The sequence below is a fragment of the Rattus rattus genome, chromosome 3 (genome assembly GCF_011064425.1).
Source record: "Rattus rattus isolate New Zealand chromosome 3, Rrattus_CSIRO_v1, whole genome shotgun sequence".
NCBI lineage: Eukaryota > Metazoa > Chordata > Mammalia > Rodentia > Muridae > Rattus > Rattus rattus.
Genome location: NC_046156.1, coordinates 40628630 through 40650788, shown reverse-complemented (window position 1 = coordinate 40650788; position 22159 = coordinate 40628630). Strand labels below are relative to the sequence as shown.

The 22159-nt window shown below is 40.3% G+C and overlaps 1 protein-coding gene across 1 annotated transcript in view; it reads left to right on the top strand.

Moving 5' to 3' along the window:
• Nucleotides 1-22159, top strand: part of Dpyd (dihydropyrimidine dehydrogenase) — an 813096-nt gene that overhangs the window by 514346 nt on the left and 276591 nt on the right. Inside the window, exon 16 of the mRNA XM_032896921.1 lies at nt 1580-1663. Within this exon, the coding sequence (XP_032752812.1) occupies nt 1580-1663 (84 nt within the window). The remainder of the gene's footprint in view (nt 1-1579; nt 1664-22159) is intronic.

Here is a 22159-nt window from a genome sequence, read left to right as displayed (position 1 = left end):
ACAAATTTCTATTAACTGCTAAATAAATAAGTCTAAAAAATACCTTAAGTAACTAGAAGAAGCATAGACACACTGATGTATATAACTGCAATACATAATGTAGATGACTCTCATATGGTATGAATTTGCCATAGGTCCCATGACTTGCAGTTTATGTCTGCCCAGCTGTAGATTAGAAAGGTTAACTGACTCAACCAAAGCCTCTCCGCTCCTTTGCAGATGGTAGGGTGGGGGTTATCTACACTCACTCCGAGGCCTGCAGAAAGGGAACAGCGTGATTCTGTCATTGTTAAGTAACAGGAAGCATTTCCAAACTGGATGACGGGAGCAAAGCAGCATAATGCATCCATGTTTGGAAACATGGAAAGCGATTGAATAGATCTTCACAGATGTACAGAAGAAAAAGCAGGTGTGCTAATGAGTGAAGATGGGCGAGAAAATCAACTGAGAAATAACTAGAGATGAATTTGTTAAGATCATACTTAAAATTTGCGAAATAGAGGAAAACAAGTAGGAAGGATAGAGAAGCACTGAGGAAACAGCTTTTGGCCTAAAGAACAGCCTGGTGTGCTTAGTAAATAGTAGATTTCTTTTTGAAAATAAAAGCTTTTCTATGGGGTTATACATATGTGATATTATTGTTGAAACCTACTCTCTCCTCTATTTATAAATTATTCTTAAATTCCAGAAGTGGGTAACATAATATAAAACTCTAGAAGTGGGTAATATTGTATAAAACTTGGCAAGTTTGATGTATCTATCCCTTGAGTTACTATATTAAATTTAGAAGGTGGTGTGTGTGTGTGTGTGTGTGTGTGTGTGTGTGTGTGTGTGTGTGTGTGTGTGTGTGTGTGTGTGTTGCCAGTTTTGCATGCAGAGAGCAGAAGAGAAGTTAGCCAGACCATTCCTCCTGGAATCCCCCCTCTCTGTATCTCTTACAATATTAGCATGACAGGTACACAAAGCCTTACCTGAGTTTTACATTACATGCTGATTAAAACATAATTCAGTTTCTCATGCTTGCATGGCCAATATTCTTATCTACTGAGCCATCTCCTCAGTGTTTAAAGATTCTTTTTTTTTCCCAAATAGGCATTCCAAGAGTTTGAAGATGCTCCAAGTCTTCTGACTTATTCTCTTCATATTGAAAACATCTACTTAAGAGTTAAGGGAGGAATGAGTGATTTAAATTATAAGAATTCACAGTGACTGAAGCCTGATAAGATAGCCAATCGCTTGTGTTTCTTACACTAAGCTGTTTTAAATTACGATGAAATTGGCTTTCAGTTTAAATTTTTAAAATTCTATTCATTCACTCTAGGAATCTGAGCACATTTTTCTCTGCACGCCTCTTTCCATCATCAGTTATCCAGGATTACTAAGAGCTGTTTCCACAGACGTAGAAGCTGTACAGGAAAGTCCAAGTGTGGTCCCTACCAGATGGAGTGGACTTGATCTGCTGATAGTTATGGTGAAAGCAGAGTCTTTAGAATTAAGGGGTGTGGTTTTCGTAATTGATGGGGAGAGCATCCATATCTGAATAAACTTCTGCCTTCTCTCTCATTTTCCTTCCTCACAGGCTTCTGGAGCAGATGCCCTGGAGTTAAATTTATCCTGTCCACATGGCATGGGGGAGAGAGGAATGGGTCTGGCTTGTGGGCAGGTAAGCACCCCAGCAGCTGCTGCTGTGGCTGTCAGTAGGACAGAATGGTCCCCTGTATGGACTCTTCCTGTACCTTAGGTGAGGAGATGTGTGGATCTGATGACTGGCTGGAGACTCGCAGGTCTGCAGTGTTTAAATATTTAGTGCTTAAAAAGTGGAAAATGAGGGAAACTGGAATTGCGGCAACGGTTGGGTTTTATTGAGGAAATCGTATTATGTGCTTGACAGGAAGGAATATCATAACAAATAGTCTTTAAAAGCGCTGAAGCAGAGTTAGCTGATATCCAAGGCAATGTTCTTTATTCATTTCTAAGGCCGATCTAGTTTCCCCGGGGCAATACAGTGTACACAATGCGTTGTTCGTAGTGATTTTGTAGTAAATGGGGCACAGCACAAATTGCGTTTTACAGTTTTTAGCATACAATCGTTATTCCCTAACTGTATTTGGGGAGTTGCAAAAAGACTTTGATGGTGTTTTTATTTACGGATGCAATAAATGGAAGCTTTATGTTAAAGTAAATTCAAAAAAAATATCCTAATGAATAAATGCAAAATAATATGTTAATATATAGAAAATACAACATCTTTATGGAACAAGATGTAGCATGGTGTGTTAAGGGGAGATGAGAACGCTTAATGCTTAAAAGGTAAGTGTTTTGAATCTCATTTCGCTTTTAAGCCCAGAGGAAATGTTGTGAATTAAATAACAAAACTTTGGTATTTTCCTACAGCTGTCACTTTCCTAGAACTTTAAAGCATACTTCTGTAGCCATTCGTGACTTGGGATTCTTTCTTAGGAGGTACCAACTGTCCCACACTCCTGTTTTTCTCAAGTCACTGAGTTGATATGAATTAAACTCAGAGCCCTTTATTTGGGGAGAGGAAAGTTTTCACATGCTTAAATGAACAAGAGTTTCTATTTTCATGTTCAAATGCAGAGAGGGGTTCTTTAAGTACATTGTAAATATTTAATAGGCCTTGGGAATGGATTTGCAACTCAGGAAGAAATCATTCTTAAGAACAGCAGGAGGGGAGGGGCTGGCCCGGCACCGGGCTCCTCTCACAACAGGTTACCAGAAGGCCATTAAGCCTGGTAAACACATCCACAATTTAGTGCTATCAAGTCAGGGGAAAGCAGCGTTATTTCAGAGTCACACGATGGATGATCTAACAGTGTGTCAGGGATGTGGCATGTTTAAAGAGAAGACTGCACTGTGCAGGTGACTGAGTCCATAAACCACATGCCACTCAAAGAAGAGTGAGTATCTGAGCGAACCCCAGAACCCACATGAAACAGCTGGCACTGCTGTGGGTACTTGTAATACCCAGTGCTGGAGAGGCAGAGATGAGAGGATCCCTGAAGCATTCTACGCTGTCAGACTATGGCTTTAGTTAGTAAGCTCCAGCTTCTGTAAGAGAAGGGGTTTGAGAAGAAAAACAAAACAAAACAGTGGCATTGTTGACCTCCGACTGCCCCATGCATATGCATGCAAAACCCCCACAAGAGTGCAGGCGCTGAAGGATGCTAGAAGGGCAGTGGTACAAGGTTTGAGTTGGTCCTGAGTGGGTACACTCTTCCTTTATTCATTGAATTTACCCCCTCCACCTATTTCACAGGCTAGACCTCAAAACCCACATTTTAAAACGTGAATTCCTTGTCTAACATCAGGTTTGGAAAAGAGAAGCATACTAATTTCTTAAGGAAGACTGCATTCTGGTGTTTATATTTTGCCACAAATATAACAATTATTTGAAAATGTTGCAAATTCCCAGCTGAGTTTCTCCTTCCAGAATGGGCTTTGTTCCTTGTATACATCTGAACGTACCCAGCTATGATTCCGTGTAGGTGTATTCTCTCCAGGGAGTTATTTAGTCACATAAACTTTTACACAGCCTTGAGCTAAAAGGGAATGCCAAATGCTAAAAATTTTGCAGGCAGAGATATCAATAAGACTTTCAAAGACTTGGATTTGTTGGCCCAAGGAAAGGGCATATTTCTATTTCACTTCTTGCTGCTACTAAAGCTGAAATCGGTTCCTACCAGCTGATCATACTGATTTTCTTTTGAATTTTATTATGTTGTGAGTTAAATAATTCGGAAATAATGTCAATTTAATACATTTTGCAGAGACTTGGGAGATACAAATATTCAGCTTTTTGGAGGAGAAAAGAATAATACTGTAGCTTTATTAAAAGGTTTTCTAGGACTGTTTTTTAAGAGGGGCACAAACAGTCTGACCTTATTTGACTTTACCTCTAGCGTTTCCCCCTTCTCTCCCTCTGGTTCCCACTGTTTATTCCGCTACCCCTCAGTTCCCCATTGGTAGGTTAAGGAATGTGTACTCATTGTGTGGTCAGCAGAGGGATGAAGAGCTGTTATAGATGGATTCCCTTTACATCGCTCAGAGTCTAGTGCATGTCTGTCCGCACTGTCAGAGCAAGCTGAAAGCCCACTGCATGAAGGGGAGGGCAACACTGTTTTAACATGGGCTTTTATCTAAAAGAAAAGTCTATTGTATAGCACATTTTCTTTTCCAAATACCAGTTATTCGTCATTTAACTCAGCTTTCTCACAAATATTTGATAAGTGAAGATTTTTTCTAAGAGTGTGCCCTTAAATAATTATTATAAATTAAATATACATAGGGTGCATAAATACACAGTAAATATAAATATATACATATAATGTACAAATGCATGATCCAAAATAATGAAGTTTAGTGAGCACGGAAAATTATAATCTCTGTTAAATACAGGCATCTTATTTATGAAATGGGCATATGTATATATATATATATATGTGTGTGTGTGTGTGTGTGAGTGTGTGTGTGTGTAATATATATATATATATATAGCAGTCAAAGTCACTCTCCCTCCATTAGCCGTGAAGCCGCTTGCCCTCCTGAGGCATAGGTATCTACCTCCAAACTGTAAGATCTGAATAGCATAATCTCCGAAATCCTGTCTAGTTCTGCCCTTCTGTGAGTATGGACATTTTAAGTAGTAGGCTAATCAGTGATTTTGAAAATCTGTTAAAGAAAGAAATGAGTTGCCATTACATTGTTTGTAAAAGCAAAACAAGACAACAGCAATTAAACTTTCACATTTCATTATTCTACGTAAACTCATTCTTTCGCATCTAGTCCCTGTTTTGTAGAGTAGTCTCTGTAGGAGGATGAAATTTGGGGGAAGCACCAAAAAATACATGCATGATGTTTATTTCTATAGGTATGTACCTGTGATGAAGTGTAATGTATAACTAGAGGACCGATGACCAATAATGAAGAATGTCTACACCAATGTAGTATTATGAAAATTATTTAAAGCTTCTGAAATGGTTAACACTGGGTTTTCCTTAATAGCTTTAGACGGTGATTTATTGTAGGTACCTGAAGCCATATGCAGGAAAAACCATTTGGTTGTTGGCAAATATTGGGCTGAAATGAATCTTTATTATTTTAATACCACAAAGCACTGCTTATTCTCATATATTATATTTGATTTGATAAATGAAGGATGATAATGAAACACTTAAGGTATGCGATGATTGCTTAGCATATGCCATGCCCTGGTCTCAACCCCCAGCACAATAAAAAATAATAAATATATTAGATGGATGTCATGATGCAAGTCTGTGATCTAGGCTACTTAGGAATCTGATGTCAGAATATTGCAAATCCAAGCTGACTCTGAGAGCACATCCACATTCCTCCCTCCAAATGAATGCATAGAAAAGTCGAGCCAATGTCATCAAAGTTAAGGTCGTTCACTAAAGCCACAATTGGTTAGCCATTTTGTTCTCAAAATGGAAAAATAAAGCCCTTGATCATTTACATAAGTGCCTAGTGTTCCAATTTTTTTTAATGGTATCTCCTAAGTATTGCTCTTTAAGCAATTTGAAAACATGTGTGTGCTTGAAAGATCAGAGATGCACTGCACCTATTAGAAAAATCTCTACTCTGGCTAGCAACCTCCAAAGGAGGTTGTGTACCCCTATACATGTGTTCCAGATCTCAAAGCAGGCTATTGGGTACCCAAGTCCATGCTTCAATTGCCAAGGTGTCTAGGATGTAGGAAAGGCACTGAGAAAAGATTCTAGTGTCAGCATTAAAGTTAGTAACTGATGATTTAACTGCAAGACCAAATCAATTCTGACATGTTTCATAATTCTGAATCCCCCTTATTTCCCATTCCTCTGTCTATAAAACCCCAAAAAGGGGCTGGAGAGATGGCTCAGAGGTTAAGAGCACTGACTGTTCTTCCAGAGGTCCTGAATTCAATTCCCACGTGGTGGCTCACAGCCATCTGTAACAAGATCTGATGCCCTCTTCTGGTGTGTCTGAAGACAACTACAGTGTACTGTATACACACACACACACACACACACACACACACACACACACACACACACATATACAGACATGAGCCTGAAACTTCAAGTTCCTTCTCCTGGGCATGAGGGAGACTCTGTGGCTTATCTTTCAGATTTAAGGATGTCTACAAGTTATACGGTTATATATGTAAGTCTATTTCCTATAAAACTTTATACATTTTATATCTAATTAAACTATAATTATCTTTATATAAAACAGTCCAATTTGCACCTTTGAAAGTTTTTCCCCTTGCCTTAAGCACTGTGTATAAAAACAAACAAACAAACAAACAAACAAACAAGCCTGCAAGCAAACAAAAACCCTTTAAAATTCTTTTAAATTACATTGAACTTTTCACATTAATTCTGCTGAATATTCTTGCCTAAGTTCAGAATGGTGCTTAAGGAGGCCTGTGAGAAATCATTCGTGTTCTTCTTAGTGCTTTCGCAATTATTATCAGCACAGTGCTTGGACCAATAATCCTTCTTGGTGCTTATGTCTTTTGCGATGATACAGGGCTGATTGTCTTTCAAAGATAGGCAATGTCAGGAACTAAAGCTCTGTTAGGCCCTTCTGACTTTCCTTCTAGTGGAAAGAAATAGCAGCAGCCATGGACAGGGCTAGGTCTCATTCTCACCTGTGGGTTTTGTCCATATCACTTGCCTTGTGTGTACATCTGCATGTGTGCTTGCATGTGTTTGTATGCAGGTGCGTGTGTGTGTGTATGAGTGTTTTGCAGTTATGGGTACATGTGCAGAGGTCATAGGTACACCTCAGGTATTGTTCGTCTGGTCCCATCAGTCATTCATTTGTTTGTTTATATGTTCATGTATTTGATTTATTTATTTATTTATTTATTTATTTATTTATTTATTTATTGAGGAGAAAAGGTGGGCTATTGCCCAGAAAATCTCCATGTAGTCCCAGCTAGCTGTCCAGGGGTCTCCAAGGATTCATCTGTCTCCAAGCTCTGGGATACTGAAATTACAAGAAGTGCCATCATATCCACCTTTTTCTATTTAATTATTGTTATTAAACGTGAGTTCTAAAGGCAGCGTTTAGGTTAGTGTTAGTGTGGTAAGGACTTTGTCAATTGAGACATCAACCCAGCCCCTCTATGTTTTCTCTAACTCAACTTCTTAATATTAGAAATCAGATTTTCCCAGAATTTTTGCTGACTCTGGGTTTTTGACATCACAGTCACTACATGCGCTGCTTACTTCTCAAACCTGCCACCCAGCACTGAAAGAAAACTTGTTCACAAGCATCCAAGGATGTGATGGAAAGGGAATAAAATGCCTTGGCTTCCTAGTTTATACTCAGTATTAAGAAAAGCTTATGGGGTTGGGGGATTTAGCTCAGTGGTAGAGCGCTTGCCCTGGGAAGCGCATAGGCCCTGGGTTGGGTCCCCAGCTCAAAAAAAAAGAAAAAAAAAAAAAAAAAAAAAAAAAAAAAAGAAAACTTATGCATACAACCCAATGATGCATACACAGCCCGTGGAAATTATTATATTTCCTTACAATGAACTACTTTGTTGTTGCTTGTGTAAGTTGATAATTTTTCCTTTCAGCTGTGACATTTTGTGCTGTGGTTAAGCTTGGATGTATGAGCTGAAGGGAGCCTGAAGCTTGTTCCTTGTCAGCCCTTTATGTACAGGATGGAACTGGCCACAATGAGGTGTTTGATCTGTTTTCCCTCAAACTATCAGGGCCCCAAGCTTTGGTTCCCTTCATGCTGGCCTCTTCTCAGGTACCTTGTCTAGCATTTTAAATTGTTACTTCAGAGCATCCAATTCCATATGTGAACAGGTGAAAAAAATGAGTAAAGTACCCTAGTGTCTTCTTCTGTCTACTATTCTTCTATCTGTCAAGAAGTCATACCCTTTGGCTGAAATTATCCACATGGAAATCAGCTTTTATAGCTGGGCCAGATGACATCTAATTTATGAGCTGATAGGACTTAACCAATCAACCAAGTGTTCCCTGAAAATGAAAGAGAATTAAGTGTGACTATGGAGGTGGGAACCAGAATTCTGTTCTTACTTCAATCTGTGATGACATTGTCTTTGGATCCCTGCCAATGAGCTTGTTTTCCTCTCCCTAATCCTCAGAGAGGTTACAGCTTAGTTTATTGCCCTGGTAGGTTTTCCACTCTCCGTTCCTTTCAATATCTTCATTAGAGGTTTTTGGCTAAAACTGCACAAGTGTTTCATCGAAGATTTAGATGGAAAGTTCCACCATGGTATTTAAATTGGAGGGAAGACTGTCAAGTTTCCCAAGCGGGTCAAAGGGCTCAGCAAAGGTGATGAAGTCCATTTACCAGCCACACCGTCATGCTACCCCACAGTGTCATGCATCCTTCTATTCACATATGATCTATACAGAATTTCCAAAAACATGCCTAGAGAGATGGCTCGGCAGTCGAGAGTGCTTGCTTTACCATCATGAAGAGCATTGTTGGGGTCCCAGCATGCGTGCAACAAGCTGCACATCTCGTACATCCCTCTGATCCCAGCTCTAAAGCTTTATGGTTTCCTGCCAAACTGAGAAAACACAAGCCCAAAGCTTAGGGAGAGACCCACCTTAGAGGGGAAAACAACCCATAATAGAGGAAGACACCCACAGTCTGCTCTGGCCTCCATGCTTCTAAGTATAGGTACAAGCACCTTTATAGCCAACATACAGACACACACACACACACACACACACACACACACACACACACACACACACACACACTTTCATTGAAGACTTTCATTGCGAAGTTTTCATGATGGGAAAAGTAAGCAAGCAGGAAAATGTTTACAAGTTGTGACTCTTAAAAGGTTCAGCATCTTAAATGATTATTACCCCATATAAAATCACCCAGAGGGATACTCTGATATTTCCCTCTGGATCCGTTCTATGTCCAAATTTAATTTGCATAAAGCTTTATGTTTATGAAATAATGAAAAATCAAGGAAAAGCAAGGCCTGGTTTCTGTTTCAGGCTGCCAATTTTTTTTTCCATAAGACATTAGCCACAGAATATTCTTCTCACCCATGCCAGAGAGCAGATGTCTGTCACTAGGAAGAGAGTCCAAAACTGAGAGTGAAGACTGCATTGCCCCAGATGTGCTTGCCTCTCCCTTGGGAAATAAAACCTTACTCCGGCAGCTGGGTTAACAGACCCTTTTTCTCACAGAGTACATTGTCCTGGGAGCTATGACCAAAGCACTGTTTGAATAAGGTCCTCATTAAGCATCTGTGGAGGGGACAATATTAAAGATACTTCTTTTAAAGCCAAAACCTGACAAGTCTCAAGCTTTCCTAAATTTCCAAGAGAATAGAAACTTGGAAAGTCCAGAGGTGGAGAGATTTCAGGGATTAGAGGGCTGAGTGTAAGAAGTGCTGGGAAATGCAGCCCAGGATTCACTTGCTGAGCTCCATTTGCTTTTGACACTGCTCTGGTAGCAAATGAAACCATTGCTTCTTCAGCTTTTTCATTGCTACTCTTTCCCCCGATTGTAACTCCTGCAAGTGATACATTCGAAGCTACAAAGGGCAGCGCAGAGGAAGGAGCATCAGGACTTTGAGTTTATTTGGGACTCCATGGTGAGTTCATGTCTCAAAAATAAGTTAAAAGATTGGAAGAGAGAGAGAGAGAGAGAGAGAGAGAGAGAGAGAGAGAGAGAGAGAGAGAGAGAGAGAGAGAGAGAGAAACACAGACACAGCGACAGAGACAGAGACACAGAGATAGACACACTGCTTCCTGTGATGTTTAATCCTGTGCTAATTGGCATGACCACTGAGGCTAGAGAGGTGGATTTTCGTCCTCTGAGCTGACCTGCTAAATGTAGTCTGAGGCCGATGTTAGGTGTAGATCGCCCCAGGAGAGTCCCATGAAACAACTTTGGTGAACTAATACAACTTCACAAGAAACATGGAGAAGGCCTGTGTACTCTGATTGTCTGGAAGAATGCCTGAGGTCTGATTCTGATGACCTCCACGCGGTGCGTTTACTCTGTTCTCTTTGTCTTCTTTGTGGTGTAAGAATTTTGAAGGACTTTCAGACCAATGATTCTCTTGTTTATGAGGAGTCAAAATGAAATATTTGCTTTGTGCTATATTATGTTGCTTAACGTGTTATTTGATTTTAATTCTCTGCTATTTGCACAGATGGGTGTGCCCTGTAAGTAGATAACTCCAGGAGCTCTTGAAGATCTTGAAGAGGCATTTATGTAGCTGGCAATAATTTGCCTAAAGCTAGTAGGCTATGAGGATTTTTAATTGCGGTTATTAATGTTTGTTAATGATATACAAATGAATGTTTCTTTTAAAAAATACAAACTTTTAATCCAAAGCAGTACCATTTAAATATAAAGTATCAGTTCATAGACTATGAGTATTGTTGACTTTTATGGCTGTCATCTGGTACTAAGAAGCATTATATTAATAGGTACATTTATTAATGAATCATTGTAAATGAACTACATATGTGTTTTTATATACATATTCCCGGAAAGGAATAACAAAAGCACTTTAAAGGGGTTTTATATGTTACTCTTAAGTGGTAGTTGTTAATATCACAGTGAATTAGAGAGGCTGAGCCAGGCTCTTTCTCGACTTTCTTATCATAGCATCTGACCAAATTATAAAAGTTAATTAAAAAACACCTTTGGCCTAAGGTGATAGAGACAGGAGATGGGGGAAGGGGTGTGATCTTAGCTTGTGATTCCATGACGACATGTTCCAGAGTGTCACACCAGACTGATTTATAACAAGGTTGGGGACAACAGCAGAAAACAAGATCATTAAGTTATGATTAACAGCAAAAAAGGAATACTCGGTCATGAATTCCAATTATTTTATAGTAGTAAAGGAGCTGGAAGACAGGCTTGCTTTAGCTATATAAGAAGGCTCCAGGCTACACAAGACCTCTCTGGAAACAAACAAAAAGTAAAGATAATAAAAATTTAAAAATATTAAGCCTATTACATTTTTTTTCATTTTTTAAAGATGATAAGTCCAGGGCAGAGTGAAATGCAGTCTTTCCAGCAGAGAATAAATCAAGAAGTACATTTCGCAAAGAGTGACTTTTGGCAAACAGGGTCCTTGTGGTACTTGTTCTCGAGGTAACCCGATTAGAGCTTTTGTGTTGAAGAAAACTTTATTCAGCTAGCTTCTGTGCGTGCTGGACAGGTGTGTGGTAGGTATTGTGGCCCCTGCAACCCTAATTCCTTCTCAGTTAACACGGACTAGAAAAAGAATGTTCTGCCTTAAAAACAGACTGAAGCGATCATGGCTTGCTTCCCACTGAATCTACAAGCGACTGATTTTGACCTGTGGTAGATGTGTAGCAATAGTATTTGGTCAGACTGATGAGGGGATGCTGGCCGAGCCAGTGAGTGAATAACTAAGTGAGTCAGCCCAGAGGCAGACATTTTCATGCCTTCATCAGTGACGAGACACCACGCGAGGATATCTGCTAGTGTGGCTGATTTCAGCACTGTTCGCTTCTATTGTTTTGTTCTGAAGAGGGCACTCAGCATTTCTAATTATTTTCTTTCCTATGACCTTACTGTCTTACTATCTTTGTTTTTATTCTATTGCCTATTTCTCCCTCAACCAGTACTCATGTGATTTCTTCAGTGTTTCTGGAACCCTTCTGAAATGTGTTAATCCACAAGATCCGTCCCCTGACAGAAGGGGACCTCCTTCTCATAGAGTACATCTTTTTGTTTAGCAAGAGTGGATATATCATATATGCATATGTATGTGATATATATATATATAATATGTATATATATATGGATATTCACATGCATGCACACACATTTTATAGAAGAGACATCACAATATAAAACTATAATTTCCTCCTCATATTATCCTACAAGGTCTTCACGGGGGCTAAAAAGAGGAAGAAAATGCACTGCAAAACCTGGCCTCCAGGGAACATAACTCGTAGAGTTTTCAGGTGTGCCCATGCCCATGGCAGAGTAGCAGAACTATTCGGGTTTACAGATGTGCCTAATGACGTAATGGCTTTCACCTGCCAAAGTCTTAGTTGCTGGCAAAGCTTTGACTGAAGAGCTACAGCATTTACTCTTCTTAGCAACTTTGTGATTAAGTTAAACTCTAATCTCCTTTTACACATAGCAAACGCCAGAGGCAAAGGGAAAGCATAGCATGGCAGGGTCACGTGAAGCCCAGATCCTGAATTATCTGGACTCACCTGCCTGAGCTCCTGACTCTCTTTGAGAATAAATGTCAAAGAGGTGATTGTTGGCCCTACCTACTATACCTTGGCTATCATCCCGTGGGGACTGTCTATCTTATCCTTTGACACAGGACATCTCACGTGGACCGCAGTCTCAATGACGAGGTTAGACTGGCTGTCAAAGAGCCCCAGAGATGCTCTGTCTCTGCTTCCCCGGAGCTGGGATTACCATCACTACAATACAGCTTTTGATGTGGTCATTGTGGTCGAACTCTGGCCCTCGAGTGTCCATGCTTACAGGACAGGGACTTTACAGACAGCCATCTTCTCAATCCTGCTGCATATATGTTCTACATGTATTCACTATCCAGAATAATGCAACTGTGCTTAAGGATGTTATGGAAGTTATGAACTAGGCTTGGAATATAGATGCTGGACAGAGTGCTTGCCTGTCTTGAATGTAGCCACAAATTTAATCCCTAATAGTGCAAAATAAAATGAAATAAAATCTTTGCTATATGCTGCTATTGATTACAAAGGCCAGTATCATGGTTGTTATCAACAACAACAACAACAACAAAACCCACTACTACAAAATTAACAATAAGAAACCGAGGCTTGCAGTTCGCTTCGAGATGGTGACAAAATTCTCAAGAAGTGAATACAGGCCCCAATGCAAACTTTCTTCTTTCTCTGTATGCTTGAATGGCTATAAATAATCTAATGATCAAAGATATTACCAGGTTTTAAAAGTATAAGACTATGGGAGTTCTGAAACAAAACAAAACAAACAACAACCAAAAACAAAATAAACAAGTAAACAGAAAAACTCTGATTTTAAATATTTTCTCCACCCAAATTCAAGGAGAACTTTTGGGCTAGTGTCACGGGTCAGCTGACAAAAGTTAAATCCCAGATTCCCAGGGAGGGAACAAAGAATCCACTCCTGAAAGTTTCCTTCTGGCCACCACCTGCCACCTGCTCTTTGCAATATATGCAACCATACTAACACATACTACTTACTACACATGTGAACACACATGCATGTGTGTCTACACACACATGCTAATGATAAATGAAAATGACGATTATGAAAAGTTAATACCAAATGCTTAAAAATTATCTAGGCTTGAAAAAATGACGTGTTTTTTTTTTCTAGCCACTAGTGTGACTGACCAATTTCTGATTTTATTTTTCAAATCCATCATCTTACTCTTTGCCTCAGAAGCCACCCGTCCCATAGAGGAGGGTTGAGGAGGATTTGGACCCTAGAGAGCTGCATCAGGCAGGCAGAGGTTGATTCTTTAGAACCTGGAAACCTGGCCACAAAAGCCCATGGAGGTTGCTTGAGAGTGCAGCCCCCCTTTTGTCCACAGTGGGAAGCTTCACATCTGTAGAGTCCTGCCCAGCTCTTTCTGCCCTGCCTGCCAGTCCCCAGCCTACCCGGCTACAAAGGGTGGATCATTAAGCCATCCAGGCAGTGGGGAGTATTTTCAGAGAGTTGTTGCCCTTTCCAACAGCCTGGCAGCGAGTGACCATAATAAATTATGCACAGCTCTGTGAGACTGTGACACCAGGCACTGGAGGAGCAGCAGGGGTGGCTGAAAATCCATTATTTGAAATTTTTGTTTCTTTTTCTTACTAGATTCCATGCTGCTCGCTTCTGTCATCTCTCTCCTTCTCTCCCCCCATCCATTGTTTTGAGGGGTTTGTGTCTGACAGTTCTTTTCTAAGGCCGCTTTTGTCCCTTTTTGTTACCTTGTTTCTCCCTTCTCCCCCACCCCCTCCCTTCTTGATCTTGTGTGTTCCAGCCTCCTTTTCCTTCTCTGTCAGGCTTTTGCCTTACTTTCCTTTCTCTCTCCCCGCCTTATTGTCTCACATAATACAGACAAACAAGTTCTCTTTTTGTCTGCATTCTTCTGCACGGTGTTATGGAGTTGTCGTTTTCCCTTCAGGATAGGCACGCTCGCTGTATGAGCTATTCATTCGAGTCCGGAGAATTCCAAACACATGTCCGGAGGAGTGCCAGGGCTGGTGACAACAGAAAACAATCAAACCAACCAGGAGAGTCGTTCATTGAAAACAGCTCAGACCTATTTGTGCCCCACAGATCTGCTCCTACCGCGTCTGTTCACGTATGCTACTGATTTCAGAAGATTCAAAATCATCATCTTTTCTCTGAGAATAGGACCGATCCAAAGAGCCTATGTTTTCACAGATGCAATCCCCTATTCACCCCACCCTTATCCTTCAGTCCCTAACTAGCTTCTGAAAGGGCAGGTCCAATGGAATAGCTTCTGACTCACCTCATTCCCTGTTTGAAGATTAAGCAACTATCACATCCCACTCTGAGGTGCTGGGGAACCCTGGCCTGGGCAGTCACTCAGTTGACTAAGCGCCTTTTATGTTCTTTGCTTCATTATTTCTGCCCTTTCCCACTCCTTTCATTCATCTGAAAACTCGTCACACGGTAGGCAGTCTGTATCCCACATCCTCCGTGCTCTCTCCTTGGACCACAGTCCTACAGTGTAGTTAGTGTTATAAGACGAACTTTGCACTCTTCTCTTTGAAGTCAGTGTTAGCTTGGGTAGCTTTGAAACTCCTTGATGATGAAACACCCAAGACCATGTCAGATTTCCCAGCCCCATTTCTGTATTGCTATAAACGTATATTCATAAACACAACCAGCAACTTCTGATGTGTGGCCAGAAGACGTCAGCAATGCCTTTAAGGAGATAAATTTAATTGGCTGAAATTAATTAACGTATTTACCAAATGTTAGAAAGTTTCATCGAACTATAAATAGAACTCTTTCCTTTAAAATTGTTGCATTGATTGATTGATTGATTGATTGATTGATTTTACTTGCTCAATTCTTCCATTGGCAAATGTGGTCTCTGCTTTTCATGTGAATCAGTTTGATCTTCTGTTTCTATGTGATTTTTCTCCCTACCTGTTTTCTAATATATTCAAAACTCACTATTTTTCCTAATTGCTGCTCTATTTTTTATTGCTGTTCTAATTGCTAGTCACATTAATTGTTCCAATATTTGAGTCTCACTGTGGCATTTTCATACCTGCACATAACAGTTTTAGGTCACAATTGTCCTCCATGCTGCAGCTGGAGATAGAGTAGCCAAAACCTGTGAACTTGAGGGCACACTCAGGCTCGCAAGGAGCCTACAGAAGGCAGAAGGGACGTCTGGACTCCTTGGAGATGAAGTTATTGCATTCATAGCTACATGATGTGGCTGCTGGTATTTGAGTCCTTGTTCTCTGGTACAGTGATCAATCTCTGAGCCACTGCCCCAGCCGCCCTTCCCATCTTTTGCTATTTTGGAGGGAGTAGGAGTGAATCCCAGGGATAAAATCCAGTACCTTCAGAATGCTGAATTAGTGTATAACCAGTGAGCCCTCCTTTACTTTAGGGTCTCTACAAATCACCTCGCTGATCTTGAACTCACTTTGTAGCCCAGACAGGACTTGAAGTCCTGACCCTCCTTGGTCTGCCTCCCAAGGAGTGTGATTACATGCCTATGCCACCAGGCCCTGCCGAGTTTCTTAGCTTGCTTGTTATCATTGTACTTAATAGTCTTGTACTTTTGACATCTCTCTTTTTTTGCCTTTATTGGATTTTTATTATATTTTAAACATTATCCCCTTTCCTTGTTTTCGCTCCAGAAACCCTCATCCCATACCCACTGCCCCCTGATTCTAAGAGGGTGCTCCCTCACCTAACCAATCACTCCCTCCCACCTCTCCACCTTGAAATTCCCTTACACTGGGGCATCCAGCCTTCACAGGACCAAGGACCTATCCTCCCATTGATGCCTGACAAGGCCATCCTGTGCTTCATATGCCGATGGAGCCATAGGTCCATCCCTGTGTTCTCTTGGAATGATGGTTTAATCCCTGGGAGCTCTAAGGGGTGGAGAATCTAGTTGGTTGATATTGTTGTTCTAATGGTTGCAAAGTCCTTGTGCTTCTTCAGTTCTTCTCTAACTCCTCCATTACCAGACCCCTTTCTCAATCCAATGGTTGGCTATGAGCATCTGCCTCTGTATTTGTCAAGCTCTCACAGTGCCTCTCAGGAGACAGCTATATCAGGCTCCTGTCAGCATGCAATTCTTAGCATCAGCAATAATGTCTGGGTTTGGTGTCTGTGTAGGGGATGGATTCTCTGATCAGGAAGTCTCTGGATGGCCTTTCCTTCAGTTTCTGCTCCACATCTCCATATTTCCTCCTGTGAGTATTTTTGTTCCCCCTTCTAAGAGGGTCTGAAGCATCCACACTTTGGTCTTGCTTCTTCTTGAGCTTCATGTGGTTTGTGAATTGTATGTTGGGCGTTCCAAGTTTTTGAGCTAATAACTGCTTATCAGTGAGTGCGTACCATATGTGTTCTTTTGTGACTGGGTTACCCCACTCAGGATGGTATTTTCATGTTCCATCCATTTGCTGAAGAATTTCATGAAGTCATTGTTTTTAATAGATGAATAGTACTCCTTTGTGTAAATGTACCACTGTTTCCATTCCTCTGTTGAGGGACATCTGGGTTCTTTCCAGCTTCTGCCTATTATAAATAAGGCTGTTATGAATGTAATGGAGCATGTTGGAGCGTCTTTCAGGAATATGCCCAGTAGTGGAATAGCTGGGTCCTCAGGTAGCACTATGTCCAATATTCTGAAGAACCACCATACTGATTTCCAGAGTGGTTGTACCAGCTTGCAATCCCACCACCAATGGAGGAGTTTTCCTCTTTCTCCACATCCTCACCAGCACCTGCTGTCACCTGAGTTGTTCATCTTAGTCATTCTGACTGATGTAAGGTGAACTATCAGCGTTGTTTTGATTTGCACTGATGATCTCTCTCAATGCCTCCAAATTTCTGTGTAATATTCCTTTCATTCATTAGGGTGTTTGTTTATATTTTGGGTTGCTTTGCTTTTCTTTGCGGTGCTTGACATTTCGAATCTTGAGTCCTGCCTCTTTCCAATTATCTAAGTTTGGATAAAGGCAAACATTGGTTTCTTTAATAGCATTTTTGCATTTTCCTTGAGAACAACATATTTTAGTTTTGCCAATTGCTATTCAACATGAACTCTATAATGCATTTAGAACTAGAGCATTGTCATCATTGGCTCAGTTTCCACATACAGTGAAATGCTCATGATTTCCTCTCAGAGATAGAGCACTTGCAGCTCCTAACTAGGAGAAAAAGGAGAGGTCAGGACCAATGTAAAGATCTGTGAATTCGTCTGTAAAAGTGAAGGACACAGAATATTGAAAGTAGTACGTCAGTGTAGTAGCTGGGGCACTGGTGTTCTTAAGGTTGCCTCGGGAAGCGTGCAAATGGAAGCACAGCTAAGTGTGAACTCAGAATGTTGCCCTGAAAGAGACAGCTGGTTCCACTGCTCACAGTTATTTTTCTGTAAGTTTAGCTTATGGTATTCCACTCGCGTGGTTGCAAATTATTTCTACTTTACACACCTCTTTTGAAATTGGATGCTAATCATTTTGGGTATGGAATAAGTGTGTCTGTGTGTAAGTGTGTATGTTGGGGGGACTCACTTGTGCAGACTCATGTGGAGGCTAGAGGTTGACTTTCAAGATCCTTGATTGCTAGTCTCCTTCCTCTTGAATAATATTTTGTTAGTTTTTGAGAATTTTATATAGTAAATTCTGATCATTTCACCAGCCTCCCCCAACCCCTGCCGTATCTACCCTCACCTTCTCACCCACCCAACAGTCTTCTTTTTTCTTTTTTTCTTTTCTTTCCTTTCCTTTCTCTTTCTTTCTTTCTTTCTTTCTTTCTTTCTTTCTTTCTTTCTTTCTTTCTTTCTCCTCCTCCCCCTCCTCCTCCTCCTTCTTATTTTTCTTCTTCTTCTTCTTCTTCTTCTTCTTCTTCTTCTTCTTCTTCTTCTTCTTCTTCTTCTTCTTCTTCTTCTTCTTCTTCTTCTTCTTCTTCTTCTTCTTCTTCTTCTTCTTCTTCCTCCTCCCTCCCTCCCTCTCCCCCTCCCCTCCCCCCTCTCCTTAACTCACTGAATCACACCTATGTTTCCCAAATAATCTTAGATATCAATCCTGCCCTGGAGTGTGGTCAGTCTAAGGGGATCCACACCCTTAGATAAAACTAAGTCTTCCTCTCCCAGTAGCTATCAAATGTCCACAGCTCTTCAGCTAGATCTGTCTTATTTAGTGAGGAAAGATTTCTTACTAAATTCCTCACTATCTCAGTTAGAATGGCTGGCCTGGAAGCTTCCAAGATCTACCTGTCTCTGAGCACCCCAGTGCAAGTGATACAGATGCATAATTTTTTATGTGAGTTGTGGGGATTGAACTCAGGTCCTCAGACCTGTGCAGAAAGACTTTACCCATTCTGCCATTTTTTAAGGTCCTGAGCATTAATTGTTAAACTGCACTTTTTGGGACTTTTGAATCTTCTGTTGCATTTTCATGAGCCAGCAGAGAAGATGAGCATATGTGAGTGACTTTCAGGCACAATGACTTGCTTTCAAGTCAGAGTATAAAACTGTCCTGAGTGGCCACATCACAAGTTCCTCTTTCCTTTCATTTGGTGACCTAACACCTCAGTAATAGAAAATTATTACAGCTATATATTTCCTTACATGTGGCAATTTTCTTCTATTTTTAAATATTTGAATTTATTATTATTGTATGTATGCTTGATGTGTGTACATATTTGTGCCAAGCCATGTGTGTGGAGTCAAAGGACAGTTTTTGGAGTTGGGTCTCTCTTTTCCCTTTAAGTGAATCCTGGGGATTAGACAGCAACTGTCATTACCTGCTGGGCCATCTTCCTGTCCTCTTGTCATTTTTAACACCCTACCTTTCATCTTTAAATCCAGCCTCTCAGATAATAATTAACTAATTTATCGGTTCATTTATCTCCTTGGTACCTGCAGCCTGTACTTGTATTTCACCTGGAATTTGTCAAAAAGTAAAACTGACTACAAAAGCTGTCCAGCGCTACATGTGCAAGAGTAGATACTGAAATATCTGAGGCAATGTGTATTGATGTGCCATTTGTATGTAAAAAAGAATACAAGTCATTGTGGATATACAGATTGTGTTTAAGAATTCATTTAGATTAAATATTAACTTTCATGTTAGGAGACTAAATACATATTCTTTACTAAAATTCATGGTTTGAGAATCCATTCCTTCACTTGTTACATGCATCACATTTTACTATTATAAACATTGTATTCAGTTTAAAGGGGAATTTTCATTTCCTCCATGACTTCCTTTCCTCTCTTTGCTCCCCTACCCATGCATTTTTAACTCTGTCCTTCCAGCCTCCTAGGAAAGAGCTCAGCGGCTCCAAGGTGGGATGTTTTTCCTAGCTGAATTATTGAATCAGTTTTGTCCAGATTAACTTATTTTTATTTATTTCGTTATGCATTTCTTCCCATGAGCAGCCAGATCATTTTTTTCCTTAGCCCTATTTTCTTATTTTTTTTATTTGTTGGATCTTTGTTATTCCATTTGGACCTCTATCATCAGTACACAATAAATAAATACTTTGGGGGGTGGAATTTGTAGCCCAGGCTGACCTCGAACTTGTGATCCTACTGCCTCTGCCTCCTTCAGAAAATCCTACTGCATGTGCCACCACAATAGACTTTTGTAGCAAAATATATATATATATATATATATATATATATATATATATACATACATACATACAGTGTTCTCTTTGCATGTATGCCTGCATGCCAGAAGAGGGCACTAGATCTCATTATAGATGGTTATGACCAACCATGTGGTTGCTGGGAATTAAACTCAGATTCTCTGGGAGATCACCCAGTGCTCTTAACCTCTGAGCCATCTCCCCAGCCCTGTATCATTTTTCTTTAAGATTTGGCCTTATAGGTTGGGTTCTGATAGAACTGTCATGACATGTTTTAAAGCAAGAATTTGCTAGATTGGATTTAATTGTTGATGAAATACTCTTAATTTATTTTCAGAGTATACTGCATGATGGGAAATGTTCTAGCCTGTTAGATACATCCTATTATTCAATTATCAAATGATAATCTATAGTAGTGACAATATTTTCCCCATCTTTACAAAGACACTGATGCAACAAAAACGTAATCTGGCAGGAAATGTCAAACTACAGTGACCCTAGCTGCCAGCCAGCATGCTTACCTGGCCTGCCTATTAATCACAAGTCCTCTGGAAACTGACATGAGATTATGTTATTTTATTATATCTACATACACATGAGTGTGCAATGAATCTGTCCATGCCCATGTATGCAGAGGCAGGGAATGATTGTGGACATCTATTTTTATGACCTATTATCAAACATCTGAAGAGAGGGTCTGTCACTCAACTGGAAGCTAGCCACGGTAAATCTTCTTCCAGCATTGTGCACGTTACAGGCACACAGACTTGCCCAGCTTTTCATGTGGGTATTGGAGATTCTAAGATCCCCGAGCTTGTACAACAAGCAGTCTTACCCACTAAACCATCTTCTCAACTCCATTTGCTCACAATTTTGATGTATAACAAATCACCTCACTTTATTTTCCTTACAAATTTTGGCACATAGAGTCATATCCATGTAGGCAGAGCCATATTAGTGCTTATAATGCCTTGGTTTCTTTCTGCCATCAACTAGCTGAGACAATCATTGCCTCACCTTTTTGTGAGAGTCCCAGGGCTTCTAGCTGGGTGTTGAGCTGTGGTTTACAGCACCATCACCATCACCATCACCATCACCAGCACCATCACCATCACCATCACCATCACCACCACCATCACCATCACCATCACCATCACCATCACCATCAACATCACCATCACCATCAACATCACCATCACCATCACCAGAACTTCTCATTTATTATTAATGTTTTTTTTGAGATAGAGCCCAAACTGGCCTTGGGATTTCTTTCTTCCTGTGTCTATGTCCCCAGTATCTGGGATTACAGGTATGTCTCCTGACACTTGGCTAGAGTAAAGATTATCTAGGGGCCAGGCCTCTGTGATGTTCATGTTGATGTTCTTCATGTTTCATTATAACCCTAAGAATGTCCCAAATTAAGTGCCAGAATGATGATGGATGAGCCTTCCATGTGCTTCTGCTACCTAATGCTCATGCTGTTCCTATTGTGCTCCAGGGTACTAGATACTGGGGAAAGGAAGGCAAGATATCCTAGTTACATAGTTCTTCCTCTTTTGCTGTGACAAAATACCATAACGAATCAGCATATAAAGGAAAATACTTAATTTGGATCTCAGAGTTTTAGAGGATAGTAGAATCCATGACCATCATGTGGGACAGTATACAGTAGGCAAGCAGGCATGGTACCTGAGAGTTTACATGTTGAGACAACCATATGGAGGAAGAAAGAGAGGTTAACTGGTAAGGATATGATATGGGCTTTTACATCTCAATACTCACTCCCAGTAACAAATCTCCCCACACGTCCTGATCCTTCCCAAACAGTTCCACCAACTGTGGAATAAACACTGAAATATATGAGCCTTTGTAGGCAGTGCACATCCAAACCACCTTCTGTGCATAGAGGCCATAGGTCCTTTCCAAGTGGCCTTTTCTGCAAGCACTTCATTCCCTTACACATTTATATTTTCCTCACCTGTTAGAATTAAGTACACACACACACACACACACACACACACACACACACACACACACAGGAATAACTTGGCCAAGCAGTTAGTTATTTCATATGCAGACTCTAACAAACTCAGAATTTTTAATAAATATAATGAAAGAGCTTATGTCTTTATTTCGAATTACAATCCAACAGCATTTAATCCCTTGTTATTGTTTTGTCAGACTTTTAATTGAATTATTCAAAATGTGAAACAAAAGGCAACAGTTGTAGATAGCACAATACTATGAACAGAATTACCAGAGTCCCAGGAATTAT